At 29.3% G+C, this 21,193-nt stretch overlaps 2 protein-coding genes across 4 annotated transcripts in view; both read right to left on the reverse strand.

The window, feature by feature from the left end:
• Positions 1 to 375: 375 nt before the first annotated feature.
• On the reverse strand, positions 376 to 7,308 carry LOC123298410 (kinetochore protein ndc80-like). The gene is made up of 11 exons (XM_044880405.1): positions 7,178 to 7,308; positions 6,714 to 7,062; positions 5,616 to 5,838; positions 3,978 to 4,187; positions 3,603 to 3,842; positions 3,204 to 3,409; positions 2,711 to 2,818; positions 2,354 to 2,431; positions 2,205 to 2,264; positions 1,909 to 2,139; positions 376 to 1,188 (listed from the first exon to the last, which is right to left on the reverse strand). The coding sequence occupies exons 1-11, from the start codon at positions 7,249 to 7,251 to the stop codon at positions 1,114 to 1,116; spliced, it is 1,854 nt and encodes a 617-aa protein (XP_044736340.1). The 5' UTR covers positions 7,252 to 7,308; the 3' UTR covers positions 376 to 1,113.
• Positions 7,309 to 9,189: 1,881 nt separating this feature from the next.
• LOC123299186 (cGMP-dependent protein kinase, isozyme 1-like) overlaps positions 9,190 to 21,193 on the reverse strand; it is a 36,874-nt gene continuing 24,870 nt past the window's right edge. For all 3 annotated transcript variants that reach the window (XM_044881478.1, XM_044881480.1, XM_044881479.1), the window contains exons 4-12: positions 20,447 to 20,676; positions 18,837 to 19,117; positions 17,579 to 17,748; positions 16,927 to 17,287; positions 16,433 to 16,649; positions 15,713 to 15,944; positions 14,304 to 14,467; positions 13,018 to 13,203; positions 9,190 to 11,800 (exon numbers count right to left, since the gene is read on the reverse strand). In XM_044881478.1, the coding sequence (XP_044737413.1) occupies positions 11,638 to 11,800; positions 13,018 to 13,203; positions 14,304 to 14,467; positions 15,713 to 15,944; positions 16,433 to 16,649; positions 16,927 to 17,287; positions 17,579 to 17,748; positions 18,837 to 19,117; positions 20,447 to 20,676 (2,004 nt within the window). In that variant the 3' untranslated portion in view covers positions 9,190 to 11,637. The remainder of the gene's footprint in view (positions 11,801 to 13,017; positions 13,204 to 14,303; positions 14,468 to 15,712; positions 15,945 to 16,432; positions 16,650 to 16,926; positions 17,288 to 17,578; positions 17,749 to 18,836; positions 19,118 to 20,446; positions 20,677 to 21,193) is intronic.

Consider the following 21,193-nt stretch of genomic DNA (forward strand, 5'->3'; position numbering starts at 1 on the left):
AAATGGATCTTGTAAAATATCTTGGATATTAACTAAAGTTATTCGAAGCAAAAGCAAATACTTTGCCATCTCTTTGTCACATTATTTCGAAGTACTTAAAATAATTTCAGAAATGTGTATCGATTAAATTTGAATAAGGTTCATTGACAGAGGGGAAAAAACAAATTTATCGCCAACTTGGAGGCAATTGTCATAAATTTCCCAAAACCAAAATTGAAATTCCTCCGAAAGGTAAAGTACTTTAGAAAATTCGCTTTAAACGAGAATCTAAACTAAGTTAATTTTTAGTACTTACCATGGAGATTTCGTCAATTATAAATGAACAAAGATTAATTAATTTAGATAAAAGTAAATTTTCCGTGTCGTTGCTGAGGGATCGCATTTTTCAATCGAACATTGTTTGACTGGTAGTAAAAACAAAAAATGTAAGGTCGAACCACCAATGGCAAAAGCAGCTCTACCAGTTGGTGCACTTAATATAATTTTAACAAACTAATTTCTGCAGTCCCGTCTGCATGAGAGGGGTTTTGAGGGTCAAAACCCCTCCCATTGAGAATTTGTTCACATAAATTTTGAATTAACAATCTAGTCCTACACCTATTCATGAGACTGATTGGTGGTAGTTTAATAATACCAAAACCATTTTCATTATCAGTATTCGAATAATGATTGTAACGTCTTCAAATTCAGAAACTACAAACACGTAATGCTTATCTAATTCTGACTCTGATTCAAAATAATCATATTTACGCCGGTTAGTGGTAAAACATGAAACACTGAATGGAAGCTAGCAGACAAATTTATGCTCCTCTCAAGAATATATGAAACTCCCTGTACATCATTATAAATGTGAAAAAACCCAAATATTATTGAAAATAATAATTTTTATGAGTTTTTTTACGAAGTGTTTACAACCTAACAAAGAACTGTGGAAAATTTCAAAGAAACATTAATTTTTTCCATTTTGATATTTGGTTTAATTGTACTAATTATCAACTCTGTAATATCAGGAGCCAGACTTTTTTTTGTAATTCTACCCGTTTTTCGGAAAAGCACCAAATATTTGAAAGTGTGTATTAATGATTCAATCTTAATTAATTGGTTTTTAGGTAATTATTTTTCATTAAGAGCTTCTTTCATCATCTTGACACTCGCATCCAATTTACCATATATTTCTTCTAGATGTGCCTGAAAAACACAAATAAAAATATATTGGAGTCAAAGTTAAGTTTCTATATTAAGAGAAGGGGTACTTTTAAAATGAGGTTCTTGCTCACTGACTTTGAAAACACTGTTTCGAGAAAAATTCGTTTAAAGTTTCAAAAGACATTTACACTCAGTTAATATTTATCTTTTTTTTTAAATGTGTTTATCTTCCTGAATATTTGAGCGCCAGAGCAATTTTGATTAAAAGGTTTGATTTTTTTTTGTTCCAAGTTGGAAGTTGAACTAAGTCTAAATCAATTCTGAAAATGTCCGATTATTTAACCTCGTGATAACTTTTGTCCCATATGAAACAAAATATTTTACAACCGTTAAGCACAATTTATGGAAATTTTGTTTTTCTTAAATTTTGTTTTTTATATATTTTCAATTTTGATGGTGAATTATGTTATAAGTTGACAGTATAACACGTAGTAAGCATAAAATTTTTCGATATTTGGAATAATTTTCAAAATATCGAAAATTGAAAATTTTGTTTAATTATTTAGCTTTCGATATTTCGAAAACCAAGGCAGATATTCATGAAATTATAACAAAATTAATCATCAAAGTTGAAAATAAGGTACAAATTATTTCAACCACAAGTCTAAACTTTCTTTGGCGCTCGTACTATCTTAAATATATGTAAATTCCGGAAATTAAAAAAAAAATCGATTCTTTGAAAATTCTAACTGGAAAACTCACCACAACTGCATATCCATATGCAAAATACTCTTCTTCCATTTTTTTAAATAATTTTTCCGATTCTGAAATCATTTTCTTTTGTAGATTCTCCACTTCAACTATTTTTGATTCACACTCTTTATATTGTTTTATATGTCTTTCAGTTTCAATTTGATAATTTTGAATCATATTTTTGGCTTTATCAATTTTTTCCCGCAATATTTCATTTTCATGTTTAAGTTTCGGTATTTCCTGAAAGATTATTTTTTATTAAAAATATGACGACGATTAACAATTGGGAGAAAACTTTTACATACTTGACTGTCGATAATATTTAATTTCTCCATTTTCTTATTTAATTCAGCAATTTCAGTTGCCTAAAATATAATATTAAAAAAAATATAGATATTATTGCTTTTCGTAAAATTTAGAACGATTTTCAAAATTAAATTTTATTATTAATTACCTCTAAATCTAATTTTTCACTTTCCTGTAATTGTTCTTCCCAAGTTTTCATCAGTTTGTTTTTTAAGTCTAATAAAACCTACAAAAAAACAAGCAAACATGTAAGACGTTACCGTTTAACCGCTAATTTTAGTTTGAAAAGAGCCTAAAATTGATTCTTAGCGACTCTTTTTTCACACAAAAAACCATTATTTTATCATCAAAACATTAAATAATGCGAAAAAAACTAGAAATCATCAATTATCATATTCCTGCTATTTTTGAGTCGATTGAATGCAAATAATCAAAACGTTTCATTGGCAATCTAATTATAACTTCCTAATTTATTATTAATAAAAAAAAAAAAAGATTTACATACTTGGTGAGTGTTTGGATTCGTCAAAGTAACATTGTAAACTGCAAAAGAATTTAATTCTGTAATATTTGATAAACATTTCTTATTGAACTCCTCGCTTAATCGTACAACCTACAAAATAAAAATACACTTTGTAAATTGTTAAATTTCTTAGACTATAATTAAGATCCTTCACATTTAACACTAATTTTTCATTTCAGCAAATATTGCATTTTTATGACAATTTATGAAAATTCTTTTGTGCCTGCCTAAGACTAAAAATAATTGGGACATGGATAAGTAAGAAACGTTTATAATTGGAAATTATGCTGAGATCAAACATTTTGGCACTGAATTACCTCTGTCAGTGACGATTAAAGAAAAGGCACAATATTTCGCGTGAAGGCACGGTATTCATAATTTTTGTAGCTGCAATTGTTGGTTGGAAGAGTTTAAAAAAAAAAGAAACGGTATAGTAAAATAATCCTTTGCTGAATTTCTAAATTTTCATACTAACCCGTTCATATTTCCGTTTCATTTTCATTTCTTCCACATAAGTACATTCTCTTAAATTTTCTATTAGTTTATTTAAACTTGCAATATCTTGTTCTAGCTCTTCGCAATTATTTAATGTTGCTAAGTATTCTTCTTTATCCACACCTTGACTTTTAATAGTTTTTAATAAACTTTCTTTTTCTTTGCACAAAGTACTTAAAATATATTCTAAAATAAAAAAACAATTTAAATTCAACAACTTTTTGCGCTATTTCATTTTAGTTTATTTTAAAAACGTTCTGGAAAGATTTTAGTAAAAAAACTAGTCCTTTAGGGCTATAATCGCCCAAATCTAAAATTTTCACAGATTTTTCGATTTTTGACCAAGTTGACATTTTATATTTAAAAAAATTATTATTACCAGTTTCATTCAAATCGTTTTTTAACTGTTTAATTTGATTTATTTTTCTCTGTTTTAAATCCTCCTGTTCTAAAACTTTTTGTTCCATCTTACTGATATGACGCTTCTTATTTTCATAATCATTTTGGGTCTCCAATAATTTATGTTCTTCATGGACTACATTTTCCAATTTTCTTTCTATTTCTTCAATTTGTTTCTTCACATTATTAAAATCATCATCGGTTAGATTTTCACATTGAACTAAAATAAAAATTAATTCAGTAAATACAGCAAATAATAAATATATAAGTTAATTGTTTAAATACTATATAAATTGAGTTGAATATATTTTTGTTGAAATATTGTCTAAAAAAAAAACTTTCAAACAGGACTTACTCAACTGATGGTAAGTATGATTTATAGGTATTTCAACATCGCCATCAGGATTTTTAGTTAATATTTGATATGAGTCAAAAAGAGCATTCGCCATAATCTTTTGTTTGCTAGGAATTTGTGATTCATAATCAAAGCATTCAAATCCTTCAACTAGTTCTACAATCCAACTCAATATACCAACAGCCATTGGCCAATTTCTCGGAATATTTACTGCAAAATATAAAAATATCTTTAATTAATAGATGTACGTGCACCAAGGCAATTTTGTAATAAAAGGTTTTATTTTTTTTTATATGAAATTGGATTAAGTCAAAATCAATTCAGAAAATTTTAGGGGGGATTGCCCGATTATATAAATCAATAAATGACTTCAATAGTAGGCATATTTAATATTGGTTTTATGGTAAAACGCTAAATGGATGATATATTTTCATAAATTTTCATAAAATTAAAACTGGAGATGTGCCGACTATGAATTTGACCGACTCGCCGATTAATCGGTTGTAAAATGGTTGACTAATCGGCCAAGCCAATCACTGTTTCGGTGGTATACGATAATTTCCTTCGCGCTTCGAATACAGTTTATCGCACGCATGTTGTCATTTTGTTTTGTTTACTTCGCATTGTCTCTTCATTATTACTTTTGCACGGATCAGTGTCTTGTATAGAAAAAATTAAGACATTAGTACAATACTGTTATTGTTTATTAACTTGTTTAAGACGCTACAGACAAAAAACTGCACTAAAAACTAAAAATTTAACAAACTTAAAATTTTGAGGAATTAATCTTGAGTTGTTTTGATTTTGAGGAATGTTAAGAAGTCACAATTAAATTTTTCAAAAGATTGACTGAAAATTATGCAAGTTTTTCAGAAAATAAGTTACCGTAAATTAACATAAGTTCTTTTGGGAATTAATAAAATTATTAATAAAAATGATTTTTTTTTTGCATGTAAAAAGTTTAAAAATTATGGCTATCCCATAAGCATTAATGTTAGTTTACTGTATCTAATTCTCTGAATAACTTTCATCATTTTCAGATAATTTTTTTTAAAATTTAATTGTGACATCTTAAATGTTGAATAATTGCTCAAAATTTTAAGCTAATGGTTTTTCTTTTTCTGTAGCGTCTCAACAACCTTAAAATGATAAAGCTCAATTACAATTTTTATTTAATCATATCAAAAAGATTCGAAAGTCTTGTGTATTGATTTCTTTTTGACCAATTGGACAATGATTCCCGTAAAATCAAGTATAATTTGTGCCAAATGATAATTTATCGTGGAAGACAGGGAAAATAGCAAATACTATGAACAACCGAATCAAATACCGACATCCAACCGAATATGTATGACTGTTCTACAATAAAATTGTTAATTAACAATCAAGGTTTTTTAAAATGTAATTTCTCTTATATATACTTTATTGACAAATAATTACAAAGTAAGAAGGCGAATGGTCGGTGCTTTTTGCTGACTATTCGCCGATTACGAAAGTGACAGGATAGTCGGCTTAACCGACTAGTCGGAACATCCCTAGTTAAAACCTTAATAAATTATTGAAAACAAAAAAAAAAAACGAAAATCCGTTGTGCCTGACTAATTAAGGGATCCCCTTAATAAAGAACAATACACTCACCTGCTTTCATTAATGATTTTTTAAGGTTTTGGGAAGACGGATAGCCCAATGAACGTAAAATAAATGGTAATTCTTCTACATAATTTTCTTTCGTTATTACCAATTTCGTATCCAATTTTGTAAATAATAAATTACATATTTCAATGAAGGTGTTTATGGATAAAGGTCGTAATGAATATCCTTCAGCATTTTTCCATTCGTTGCGTTGTAAATACTGTTGAATCTGAAAAAAGCAAGTGAAACTAATTAATTAAGTTAATTGTTTAAACACCCTGCTTATGTCTCAAGAGCAATATTTGAATTGTATACAGGGGGAATCATTTTAATCTATAATGGCTAATAGCTTGTTTTGTAGGTAACCAATAAAAAAATAACTTAAACAAAAGTATGATGGGGGACATCTACTTGTGACATCAGATTGGACCTAGTTCTTCGGATTTCTTGAATAGCCAATTTAGACCCTAAAAGGTAATAGATAGAATAACACTTTAATTAGAAAGTTGATTCACAAAAAAACCAACAATTTTTGTTTGACAACTTTTTGCTAATGCATTTTTCCTACAATGACACATTTTTAGGTCGTATTTCCTCCGAAAGCTGATGATTTTCGAAGAAAAATGTTAGTTTTTTTAAGAAGATCAAGTTTCTAATTTAAAGTGTTATTCTATCTATTACCTTTTAGGATCTCAATTGGCTATTAAAGAAATCCGAAGAACTAGGTCCAATCTGATGTCAAAACATGATGTCCTTTATCAAGCTCTCAACTTTTGTTTAAGTTATTTTTTGATTGGTTAACGGCAAAACGAGATATTAGTTCATGGTTGATTTATTTATTCACATAACATATTTAATAACGAGATTTTAGTCATTATAAATTAAAACGACCCCGTATATTTTCTTGAGAAACAATTACAAAATAAGAAGCCGGATACTCAGCGCTCTTTCATTTGTCAGGCTTTACCGAATAGTCGGAACATCCCTAATAATTATCCTAAATATGGATTTAAAAATTAAGATAAATTTCTACAAATTTTAACATTTTTTACTAAAAACAAAAAATTTACCAATGAATCACTTTTAATTAAAAAAAATACTTACCTTTTGTGATTGGGATTGTTGCCATTTTTTATCATCGAATGGCCGAGTATCAACATCTTTAGAGCGTTGTGCGTTAGTCTTTACTGCTGATCCACTCACTTGTCTTGATTGTTTTCTAGAGCTTGTTGGTGATGACAATAATCGGTCATGAAATTCAGAAAGTGTTGGCGGAGGAAATAATTGCTGTGGTTTCGCAGATTTGTACTTCTTAAGAGGTGTTGTAGTTAGTGTAGTTTTTGATCGAGTCATATGTGAAGAGGGCTCCAAAGACGAATAACCTCTTACATCTGATATTCTTGATAAAGATAAACTTCTAGATGGTAATCTTTTTGGAATTTTTGACTGAGACCTATTCATTTAACACATAATTAGTATGTTTAAATGTACCTATATAATATATATATATATATATATATATATATATATATATATATATATATTTTTTTTTTTTTTTTGGAACTTACTCTTTCGGGTTTCCTTTAGTTGCACTTTCAAATGCAACTTTTCCTCGTGGTGGTATTCTTTTTGAAAGATCCATATTACACTTTGCTGGAAAAACGTTTATAATAAAATTTAATAAACTTAATAAACTAAGTTTTTGTGATCGATTTAAAAATTGTTTAAAAACTTTTGAAACGAAAACAGCCAAATAATTATGACTATCATTATAATTACTAACAGGAATATTATCTATCACTAACATATATACATGATTCTCAAAACATTTTCTGACACACGATAAATAAAAGTATCCGGTTGGTAAATGTAGATATCTAAGTTTTTTCATTATTGGTTCAATAAGTGAAACATAGAGGAAGCATGCAGAAAGATAGATAAGGTTCTAGACAAATGCACGTTTTGTATCAGCTCTCGCTGGAAGTATGTTGCATGTATGCGTATATATAGAAGCGCTTTCATTGGATTATATTGATTCACGTTTAATCACATCACTTTGATAGTATATCCATTGAATAGGATTATACTTAATTTTTGGAGGAGCCTGAGTGATTGTCAAGTATTTTTAATACCGATAAGCACTCACCTAGGGCTCTATTTAAAGAATCTATAAAAAATCACCGGTTTACAACAAAATTTTTATTAAAATGCGTGATGTTTAACCGCATTCCACTTTTCCATAACCGCCGTAAAAATACCGCTGATTGAGTTACTAAATAATTTAAAGCGCACAAGCTGCGTTTGTAAAAGCAATATCCCTCAGAAAATGGAAAAAATATCACATGTTGTTTAAATCGTGATGAAGAATGAAGAAGAACCAAGATGAACAAGAAGAAGAATTTGAAAGTTGATTGATCGGACTCGGAGGATTGATTAAATTTCACCACTTTTTTACGATACTTTATTATGTTTAATATTTATTTTTAATCATATTTTAAACAATTTTACCGATTTTCAGCTTGGTGGGAATTTATGTAGCTTTACCTTTATTTTTTGGTTTAATTTGACCGGATTATACAGTAGAGGATATTTATTTGATCGAATAATATGAATGTTTCCTTGAGCACAGTTACAGCCTCGATGGAAAACCTTTTTTCGAATATTTGATATTTTCGGATATTAATTTGTTGCGTGTTTTTATACGTCACTCTCCTTTTTACGTAATAAACAGGGAATTTTGGTTGAGTTTTTTTAAAATTATTATTATTACATATTGGGCAGCCATTGTGGATTCGTAAATCAAAATTTTATACTTTAGTGCTTCTGGTTTCAGTTTACGGCCTAATTTTAAGTAGCACAACCCAAAGCAGTATTGTAAGTGGATTAACAAAACCGCGTTTAGATTACCAAGTACCGAATGGCGAAGAAATGGTTTCAAGTTCGTGGTTAAAATATGGAGCAATTAAAGGTTTTGAGTTACGTATTAGAAGAAATCCGAATTTTCCGTATCCACATATTCTTACTCATTAGTATTGATGTGTAACTTTTGAAGAATGTTTAATGAAGGCGATACAAAGTAAAAATTTTTGAGTAATGAAAAACGAGTTACTTTTGAGATGGCCACCACTGGTGTTTTAAATCTCTACACATTTTGTTTAGAGTTTAGACGATACTTTCTTCTCATTTTACTTTGAACTAAACTTAATGGAAAATCATACAACTTTGGAACCGATAGATTATGATTGGTTGTATTGTTTCCGCTGGTTTTGTACGAAAATGGTTTTATGAAATATTGGATAACCATAAAAATAAGCTGGAATCAAAATTAATTGTTTTAAATTTACATGATTTTCAATTATGTTTTATTCTTTTATTTTGTGGGTACGGTTTTGGAATATTTATGTTTTTCTTTCGAAAGGTACAATTTTTACTTACTAAACTAAAAACGGGAAGTGGGGTATGGTCGGGGTATGAGAGGTAACATTTGGAACAAAAATAAAACTAATTGCTTTAGATTAAATTTTTATTGCAAAACGAAAGGCACATGTATTTCAATATAAAAAGATTTTTTATTTTTAATAAATTTTTGATTAATTTGTGAAAAGTGGACGGACAATATTTAGAATTCTAGTCATATGTTTATAAATTTTTAGTTAAAATTTGACAATAATTTAAAAAATTTCTTGTCTTTCGTTATTACAAAATATGTGGATTTATTTTATAATTTAGTTAGGTCTAGAAATAAGTTAACTTCGATTACGTAAGCTACCAAAAATGCCATAAAAAAATCACCCCTTTTAAGAAGAATCAAATATTTTTCCTGAAATTCCAAACAGCTGTACCTATCGCTGAGCCCAATGATCTAATCGAGATGATGTGCAACTCATTCGAAAGCTTGTACTTTGTAGTTTTTGGGTACGAAGCAATTTACCATTAATTAATAGTGCTTTCTATAAGTGAAATAATAAAAATCTATTTTAACTCATCTATTCCCGCGCTTTATAAATACAGGCTCGTACTCTTTAAAATAATTTTTATACAAAAGTAATATATCGTGAATATATACTAAATAAAAAAGGGAGTTATACATTTTACATTTACGAAGGACACTTACAATAACCGCAGAAGTATATAAATTTGTTTCCAGTCTAACATAAACCAGAAGTATCCAATTTTTTTTGCCTTTGCTTTAATTTTACCGATATATTCTCTGACTTTAATGTTCAAAGTCTTGTGCATTATTAGTTGAAGTTTATTTATATGGTTAAAATTTGTAGGTACACGATAGAGTCGGCAATTACTTTTCAAAATGTTTTTAAAATTCCTCATAATTATTGATTTTCTGTCAAATTGCAATATTGTGGAAATTTATTACTTTAAAATTTTTTTTTTTTTTAATACAAAAGTTGTAGATATTTATTACTTTTTAAGTTGGCATATGCTTGAAACTCGAAAAATAAGTTTTATTGATAAAAATGCTCCAAGCAAAACATGTTGGGTGTGTAGGTGCACATCTTACGCAGATGTTAAACTTGATCTATGTTTTCAAGTTTAATGAAAAGCTCACTCTACTCCATAACTGATAATCGATAGATGAACATTTTAAATTAGAAAAAAACAATTCAATAGCCGTTTGAGAAGATAAACTATAAAAATGTGTTGCCCATCTTGATTTATGGCCCTATTTTATCGCTTAAAATTTTTTCTGGAAATTTTTCAAAAAGGAAACTTAAACGCGAATAAATCATTGGCATATGCTATTCAAAGATTTAAAACCATAAATTTGTTTTAATATAAAACGACTCTATCGAGTTTGAGCATTCAATTTCGTAAAAAATTTTGTGCCAATATTTTTTCAGTTCGTTGTAAATTATTTTATTTATGTAATAAATTGCTTTACTTTGTCAATTTTAACATATACAGTGAAACCTGATTAAGTAAGACATCAAGGAGCCTGCAAATTTGTCTCATTTATAGAGATATTCCACTTACCCAGTGTCTCAGATATCCAGGCATAAATAAATATCCGCCTCATTTACAGAGAGTTCCATTAATCAAGATCAGAATACAGGCTATTTCAGTTATAGAGGTGCGATTATTAAATAAAAAGAAAGGACAACTATAAAGTAAATCCGCTTCGACTGCGTTAAAAATGTCATCAACAGAATAAGTAGGCAGAAGAACTGACAGGCTTAATCCATTACCTACATTTGTTAACATCAACAATATATTTTTGGAATATTTTTAAAATATTCCAACCAAACATTGCTGTTACAAAAATTATGAATATCGATCCTTTCCGCGAAATCCTGTACCTTTTCTTTAATCATCAGTCCACTTACCGGTACGTTTTTGTTACGCAATTGCTTTACCCATGTTAGCAAGTTCAAGATATTCTGAAAAAGGTACACGTTTTATTTTTCTGAATTATTCTACAGAGAGTAGATTTTGGCACATTAAATTCGACACAGATTTCATCGCGTGTCTTCCCACTTTCATAAACGCATATTAACTTCAGTTTTTCACGTACTGATAACGATTTGGGCCTTCGTTTCGGCATTTTTCAAATAAACATCCATATGAGAGTAAAGCAGAACTAAAAGTTAAGTGCGGAATTTGCGGGTAAAATAAGAATGCGTAAGTAAATAAACAAAACGATGTTATCTAAGTTTTCAGTTACAGAGTCTAATGCATACAAAATTCACTCACTGTCTCAGTTATGTTTGCTTTTTCCCACTAGCAGAGATAATTCAGTGCCAAAGTGTTGAGACCTCAGAACGAGTTCCAGTTATGGAGGTTTCTCACTTATCCAGATTTCACTTAACCAAGTTTCACTGTAATTGTAATGCTACCTCATTTCGTTCGTGCTCGATAAGACACATATTATTTGGAAGACAAAGCCAATATTAAATGACGATACCAAGAAATTTGAGCTATCTATAAATATGTTCAATAAAAATACTGAATTATATTTTATTGTTGTGCAATTGTCCCTTCTTTAAAATTTACTGAATAATAATATATCTAATCAGAAACTTGCATCCCAATTTGATAATTCATCAGGTGGTATATCATTATCCTTTGAAAATCCTTCGAAATTCGATGTATCACATGGTCCTCTCACACTTTGTACAATTGGTGGTGTCATTGTTTTATTTTTTAAACCATCCCAATCGAATCCTTGAAACCATCTGTGAACAATTAGAAAATTGAAAATTTAATTTATAGATAAGTACCACTGTTAGACAGTACTGGGAATACAAAATTTATAAAGCCCGATGATTTAGAAGCGATCTAATGATCGTTTATTTACATCACGTGTTCAAATTTTTAAACTTCAGAAAGGCGACATAATTTTTACAATAAATTGGATAAATAGGTTTCTTTTGTTGTAAAAAATACAAGGAGTTTTCCGGTTCCGAACAATCCGCACGACCTGATGCACGCAGTTTTTATCTCTACATTGTTTTCTTTGGTGACGTTTAAGCTGGAATATCTCTGCTTCTATTGATCGGATTAAAACGAATAAAAAAAAAAGATTGTTTAGAATTTCTGCATCGACCTTAGCCTGCTATCGAACCCCGAACTAGCAAAATAACCTCAAAATCTCAATAAAACCTCTGTAACCTCATATTCTTTTAACTTTCTCTGATAATTTTTCGAAAAATGAAGGAAATGAGTTGCAATTCTGGAAAATGATGTAACTTATGATCATAAAAAACTGTTTGATTTTAGCCCACTTAAAAATTTACCACACAAACACTTTAAAATTTATCACACTTTTTTATGATCATAAGTGACATGTTATTCAAGAGTTTCAACTCAATTCCTTCGTTTTTCGAAAAGTTATCAGAGATTGTCGAAAATATGAGATTAATGCGGTTTTCTTGAGATTTTGAGGTAAGGTATTTTGTTATGTTTCGATAGCAGGCAATGTCGATGCAGAAATTCACAACAATTCTTATTTGTTTTCGCCGCAATCCGATCAATACCGAATCAGAGATATTCAAGAAAACACCACTAAGGAAAATAATTCAGAAATTAAAACCGCATACAGAAGGTCGTGTGGGTCATTCCGGAATCGGAAAACTTCTTTTCTCTGTTTTTACAATAAAAGACACCTATTTAAAAAAAAATTAGCCATTTCAAAAAAAATTTTACGAATTTATTATCTCGGTAGATTTACCCAACTACATAGATTAGGAAAAATTTTGATCAACACGACATCTTTTTTCACGGAACAAAAATTACAACTGTATGATTTGATTGAGTCTACAAAACAAAATTTTTTAAAGACTGTTGCGAAGATTTCGAGATCGGAAAAATAAATATTGATGATTGAAGCAAAATGATGTGTTTCATTAAAAACAATTCCCAGTGTTTTCTGCCAAAATAGGTATATGTGTACTTGTGTTTTTTGATGTCTTGAATTCCACCGCGTTGGTAACCAAGACGTTCAGAAGGCGAATCACGACACAGTCTTTTGATCAAACTTTGCGCTGTTCTTGTAATATGCCTAGGAAAATCGATCATATCAATTCCTTTTAAAATTATGTTATAAGTTTTCATAGGATCAGATGCTGTAAATGGTGGCCTAAAATAAATAATAAAAAAATTACATTGATTCCATCGTTTTAATATATATTTGGGATTCTGAAAAAACAATTTTTTCTTTTTTTTTGATAAAAATGGAAAGGTCATATATAAGTTTTTATAACAAAACTGTTTTTATTTTTTCATGATAATTTTAAAGTTACGGATACTTTTAAAAGAAATTTTCAAAAGAGAAACGCAAACGCCCGACAAAATAAATGTTCGTAAAAGATTGTATAACGTCATAATGTTAATTAATAATTGCTTACAGTGTGTACATTTAACCTTATTACGTCACAACGATGCCTTTAAGTGTCTGCAACTTTAAATTATGATGAAACAAGTGAAAAGAAACAATTGACTGAGTTAATTGTTGAAATACCATGCATAGTCAGTGTTGATTTCTTTATCACATAACACATACAAAAATATATAGACAGTGTTGATGCGCAATTGTTTGTTTTTTGACGTCACGTAAATAACAAAAGATATTCACTTTTAAATAGGCAACACACAATTCCTATATTAATACATACTATAAAATTTGCACCTAATTAACGCTCTCGTGGGTAAACAGTGATGTTTACAAAAAAATGTTTCAACCAAAGGTTTTTTATTTTTTTATAAGGAACATTTTTTACATTTAAACTTTTGATCTATCTCTAACGGTTTACAAGATGGGTCCTACGGACCCAAGACCGAATTGACCTATAATGCTCATTTACGAACTTGACCTCACTTTTTACGTCCTGAGTACGCTGTAAAAATTTCAGCTCGATATCTTTTTTCGTTTTTGAGTTATCGTGACCACAGACGGACGGCCGGACGGCCGGACGGACGGACGGACAACCGGAAATGGACTAATTAGGTGATTTTATGAACACCTATGACAAAATTTTTTTCCTAGCATCATTATTTTTAAGCGTTACAAACTTGGGACTAAACTTAATATACTATGTATATTTCATATATGCATGGTATAAAAATGAAAAATAAAAACAGTTTTGTTATACAAACTTATATATGATCTGTACATTTTTGTCAAAAAAAAAAAAAAACAATTGGTTCAAAATCCCAATTATGTAAATGATGATAACTTACGTTCCTGTTAATAGTTCATGCATTAATATACCTAATGCCCAATAATCTACCGCTCTATCATGACCCTTATTTAATATTGTTTCGGGAGCAACATATTCTGGTGTACCACAGAAAGTCCAAGTTTTTTTACCAAAACCAATTTTTTTCGAAAAACCAAAATCAACCTTTAAGAAATTTTAACAATGAATGTTTATAATTTGTGATAATTTCTATCAGTAACAACTCTAAGATTCAATAATAACTTTTCAGAAAATTAATAGTCTTAAAAATTTTTCAATCAAAAATACCAAGAATAACAAAATCCATTTAGTGAGACTCAGTTTTTTCAATTAAAGTTGTGCTAATAATAGTTTTCTTTTCCCATTTACATAAAATTTCCCTACAGTTTTCTTGTATCTCTTGCCAATATCAAAAAAATATTCACGAAGATAAAAGCATTAAAAAAAATTTAACTAAGTACGTAAACGTCTTTTGGAATTTTAAACGCAACCTTCTCGAAAAAGCGTTTTCAAAGTCGGTGAGCAAGATTCCTTCGAAACGGCTCGAACGACCGGTTTCGCATTTTTACACAACCTTTCTTAGATATTTTCCCCAGATATTAATCGAAGGAATAAGATATATGAAAATTATTTCGATATTTTAGACCAATTTAAATTTGGAATTTTTTTGAAGAATTTTTTTAAGAATTTTTTAATTTTTTTAGAAGCCGTAAAAATTCAATTCTGTCAAAAATCATAATTTTGTCAATTCCATCGATTAATATCTGTATTAATCTAAACCAGAGATATGGTGCTCAACGCCGGACAACTTTTTTGGGATGACCGCCAGGAGATCGCTTACGGATCGCCTACGGAGCAGTACCATGTCAATTTTTGAAATCGAGGTTTTTAAAATTAAAGAAATATTTATTAAAAATAAATGGTCTTTCAAAAAAAAAACTCGAGTTTTTTTGTGCTCGCAACTGGATATAACCCTTTAAAAACTACTATCGCTTTGAAAATCAGGACGGGTTAATTTTTTTTAATATGAAAATTTGCAGTCTATTTTTATGAAAGTGACATAGCTCGCCTTTTGTAACATTTAAATATGATGTTTAATGAAATATTTTGGGGAAACAGTTGAAACAAGCCGTGGGTAGGGACTGGTGCGACCCTTGAGGTCCACACGAATAACTTCCCAGCATAATAAATAGTTATTCGAACGACACCTTAATGAAGTCGATATCATTTTTGTTCGCGTGATATCGATCAGAAAAAAAAACTCGACCGATTCGACCGAATGTTATGTAATTCTTTTCAGATCAAATTACCATAAATACGCTTCGATCGATGTACCTTAATAAAGTGAATATAATTTTTTGATACATGGTAGCGGAATAACAGAATATTAATAAAATTATAAGCACTTACTAATTTTACGTAGCCTTTATTATCTAACAGTAAATTTTCTGGTTTCAAATCACGATAAATAATTCCTTTTGAATGTAAATAATCAAATGCTTCAATAACACAAGCTGTAATAAATCTAGTTGTATGATCATCGAAGTAACTGCGATCTTTTAAAATTGTCCATACTTCACCGCCTAGGCAAGCTTCCAACAGCATGTATACATATTTGTTATCCTTAAAAGTTTTGTATAACCTGTTATACATAAAGAAAGAAATTAGCTTTGTATGTTTACAAATATACTCATAGACCACAAGCCCATGGTGAAATTTTTCAGGTGAAATGACCCACCAAGAAACATGTTGAAAAAGATGCTCCTATATGTAAAAGTAAGTTTAAACACCATGGAGACAGTTTTGCGCGATACAGGTGAGAATATGAATGTCTCACTCCTGCACCAGAAAATATATACAGCGTTGCTGGATATTAACTCTGCATAAGTATTCGAAACGAATTACACAAATACCGCACAGAAATAAAGACGTAGGGCTTCGAAAATTGACAGGAGATAGAAATTTTTTTTAACTCTCGGTACTGTAGTTACCGGATTTATATGTGTAAGGCTTTTATGTAATTCGCATCGAATATCTATCCGGAGTTAAGTATCCAGTATCGCCTTACATTTTACTGGTGTAGGGGTGAGACATCAAGGGGTGTGACATCCTACCTAAAATAAATTTTACCTGCAAATAAATGGACTTCTACAGTTCATCATTATATTTTTTTCACTATAAATATGTTCCTGTTGGTGAGTATCAACAATATGCTGTTTTTTAAGACATTTTAACGCAAATGTTTGATTTCGATCGTACGCATATTGTACCAATTCAACTCGCCCAAATCCACCAATTCCTAATGTTGCAATTACGTCCAAATCATCCAATTGTATGTGTTCATATTCTAAAGAATTAAAGATCCATAATTAAATTTTTTATTTACAATCTATCAAGTATTTATTTTTAAAGCAGGTTAAATTTGCAATAATTTGATATCAAGCCGATTTTTTATAGTACCGATAATTTCGGAGCCAAAAATGAAGTACGTGGTACGGTCAAAATTTTCGAGTTTATTTTTTTTTTTGCATGATTCGTTCGTTTGTCGAGGTCTAGAACTCGGATTTAACAATACCTCTACCCATAGTAAAAATAATTTTGAGAAAAAATAGTTATAAATTTACCTTGACCGATTTCTGCAGTCACATTTAACGAACTATTTGGTCGTGTTGTTGCTCTTTGTTCATCTCCATAATCTTTTTCTAATAATTCACTTAAATCACCAATTAATTGAATAAATGAGTCTCTGTCCAAGGTTAGACATTCAACACCAGGATGTAGTGCAATTACGGAAGCCGTACGACAATCTTCTTTTAATAATGCTTGTTCACCAAAATAATCACCGCGTTGTAATATTCTAATATCCTCCTCTTCTGTTTGACCTGGTGCACGTTGAGTTACTTTAACTGTACCACCACTAATTATGAAAAATGTATCACCGCTAGCGCCTTGTCGAATAATATATGCATCAGATGGATAAAATTCCTAGAAAAGGTATTTCAAAATAGTTTTAAAATAAAATTGGGTAAGTCGCAATATGAGAAAATACAAGAAAATATTCTTTTGGCGTTTATTGCCTTGAAGAATAAAAACGAGAGATTGGGAAATTGAGGACCTGATTCAAACAGTCTAAGTAATTTTATTTATCTGCTTGGGTATCACTTCCATTCGAATTCTACATTTTACGCAGTATTATATTTCAGAAATGGAAAATTCCAAAAAAAAAACATTATTAGCTTGACACAATCAAATTAAAAAAAAAACTCATAATCTTACCACTTCTAAAACGTCAGCTATTTTTGCTAGAACATCGTTGCTTAAGTTACGTAATAAAGGCACTGATCGAAGGAAATTGATGTTATCTTGTAATCTTTGTAATCCTGTGCGCATCATAATTTGTTGAAATACTCGCCGGTCCAAGACCCATACTTTTGAATCGACAATAACTGTAAAAAAAAAACAACGTTTATTCCAGTGTATTGTATATTAAGGATGTATGGTCACTAAGGCAATTTTGAATAAAAAGCTTGGTTTTTTTAAAAACGAAGTTGGACTAAATCTAAGTCAATTCTGAAAATTTTAGGGGTGGGGTTGCCCGATTATTTTAATATATAAATGACTTCAAAAGTAGGCATATTTAACATTGGTTTTAAAGTAAAACTGTACATGAATGATATGCTTTCATAGATTTGCTATCAGAAAACAACAAAAACCTTTGTTATGATTCAAGAAGTCTGGACGAAGAAATTACGTTTTTACGAAAGGTGTTTCTCAAAAATTTTTGCTAAAAAAAAAAACTGAAGGTTTGTGAACCTATTACTCATATCAACTTTAAAATCGAAAAAGAAAAAAAAGTTATAAAAAAAAAAAAAAAAAAAAAAACTATTTTTGCTCATTTTTTTCAAGTTTTCTTGGCACCTACGCATCTTAATCAGACTTATCTGACGTGAATGGATAGGTTTTTTTTGAGAGATAGAACTTTCCCATTTACTTTTTTTACTTTGGAAGCCAACTTTTTTGGACGTAAACAAAAAACGCTATATTTCTTTGCTTAATTTGCTTCGGTAGATTAATTGGATTATTAATAAATTATAAAAAAAAACCGCGTTGCCCAACTAATTAAGGATGTATGAGCACACTAGTGAGGGTAATAATTAAAAAAAAATATATTTACAATTTTGGTGGTGAATGTTATAACTTGAAAATATAAAGACGAAAAGCACGAATAAAATTTTTCGATATCTGGAGTAATTTTCAAGACATCGAAAATTATAAAAGTTTTATTTAATTATTTAGCTTTCAATATTTCAAAAACCATGGCAGATATTGAAAAATTTTATTCTAATTTTTGGTCTACATTCATGAAGTTATAACAAAATTCATCATCAAAGTTCTAAATAAGGTACAAATAATTTCAATCATAAATCAAAAATCACCTTGGTGCCCGTACTACCTTAAGGAAATAAACAAAACGCTGAGTTAAATCCGTAAATTACTTGTCTATATAAAAATGAATAAAAATAAATAATTTTACCTCGTATTGATGCTGTTCGTGTACAATTATATAAAATAGCTAATTCACCAAATGCTTTGCCCGGTCCCATTTTACCAAGTACAACATGATCTTTAATCACTTCAAATTCACCATTAGCGGATACAAACAAATGTGCACCAGCTTCACCTTCACGTATCACATATGAACCAGCTTCATAATCCTTTTGATACATTGAATCGACAAGTTCACGTACTTGACATGCATCTAATTTCTTTAGGAAATCATTATCCATGATTGCGTCTTTTATTAGTTGTTTAGATCTATATTTATAAAATAATTGTCAACTCAATTATCATTTCATTCATATAAATTATAAATTTTAATTCTTTTTACGCCTCTTAACAAAAATTTATGAATGAAACAATACATAGTAAATATGATTTTTAGAGGTCAGGCCATTACCATTCTGATTAAATAAATTATTATATTTGTTGTTAGTGGAGAGTCGTTAGATTTATACCTCGGAATCCAAGGACAGTCAATGATTCTTTATACAAGCTGACGACTGCATTGTTTAAAGCTTACTTATACTTCTCTGGAGTGGAAACGTTTATGCAGAAAATGACAACGTAATGTTTATGCGGAATCAATATAGGAAAAAGTTCTAAGAAAAAGTGTCATTGAAACATATTTCGAAAAGTCAATACTTTCCGAGTTATTGGCGATTAAAATTTTACGAGATGCCCAAACAAATTTGTGAAGAAAAAAACCTCCATCCATAACTAAGACCTCACTAATAGTATAAAATATCAACTAGAAGCAATTATATTACATAAAAAATTGAAAAAATAATTAGTGTTTCAAAATGTTTCACAACTGATTTTTCGACCGATATTTCGCATGTTATCGATCAATTAATCAAGCGCGCAATATCCGCACATATTCAGGCAACTATTAAAGAAAATTTTAAGCACAGAAACGTTTATAAAAAAGCACGCGTATATGAGCTATTGGAATTTAAAGAAACATGGCTTTTGGTCGATAAAAGCGATTTTTGCCCAAACTTTTCAATATTTTTCAAATTTGCAAAAACGATTTTCTTAGGCATATTAAGGACAAAGATTTCACTAAGAGTCGTTTAAAAATATATTTTTTTCAAAGAGATATGGGCGTTTTAAAAAAATGCAATTTTTAACAGTTTTTTTTCAATAAATTTTTTATTTTATAATTTTTTGACATCTAACTGGGATAGATCGATTCGAAATTAAAAGTTACGCATTTATTGTTCGAAACTTTTTTTTATACAAAGCGTATTTTTTAAAAAAACCTAAAAAAATTGTTTTCGAGCAACTTTGGCAGCCATTTTGAATGTCATCCCGTAATTTAAAAGTGTAAAAAAAATAGTGCATTGAATTCTACGGAAAATTTACGACTTTTTACATGTATTGGTTTGCTGTATCTCGGTTACTAAAATTTAACATTGTGCTCAAAATAGATAGACTAGACTATATGATCGAAACTTTACTATACGATAGATAAAGACTTAAACAATTATATAAAAAAATATTTTTGCTTGTAATCTAATATTTTTTAGTTAATATGAACGGCTAACAACCCCCTTAAAAAATAAACTTTATAATACAACTTGCCTAAAATCTTTGTCATAACGTGTAATTTGTATTTCGGATGCTTCCTGTTGAGCAGAATCACTAGATTCAGCTGACACACCTTGTTTTTTAAGACTTGTTGATATATTACTCGGAACCGAAACAGCACCTGGTTGTGTTTTATATAACCGATTTGCCATGCCATGGCGTTCTTGAAGGCTAGTTAAAATATCGTTACCGTTTTGTGTTAATGTGGTTTGTTGCAGTACGCTCTGTAAAGATAAAAAAACAATTTATTAATAATTATTACTTGTTACTCTGATTATAATTAGTCAAGTTGATAATGGTTTCAGAAAAGAATTTTACCTTTTCCAATTTCGGTAGCTGAAAAATTTAAATAAAAGCCAAAATGAATTTATATTAATTTACTAGAAATTTTTATACATTTTCAATTTTGAAATTTTAATTTTACTTAAATTTTAGATATAATCAATAGCATAATGATATTGAAATATTAAGAATAACATAATAATAACAAGTGAAAACAAACAATTGACTGAGTTAATTGTTGAAATACAATGTATAGACAGTGTTGATTACGCATTAGTTTGTTTTTTATCCACTTTTAAATAGCCACACACACACAACCGACATTCCCATATTAATACATACTATAAAATTTGCACCTAATTAGCGCCCTCGTGGGTAAACAAAAGTTTTTTATTTTTTTATAAGGAACATTTTTTACATTTGAACTTTTGTTCTATCTCTAACGGTTTACAAGATGGG

Source organism: Chrysoperla carnea, chromosome 4 (genome assembly GCF_905475395.1).
Source record: "Chrysoperla carnea chromosome 4, inChrCarn1.1, whole genome shotgun sequence".
NCBI classification, from domain to species: Eukaryota; Metazoa; Arthropoda; class Insecta; order Neuroptera; family Chrysopidae; genus Chrysoperla; species Chrysoperla carnea.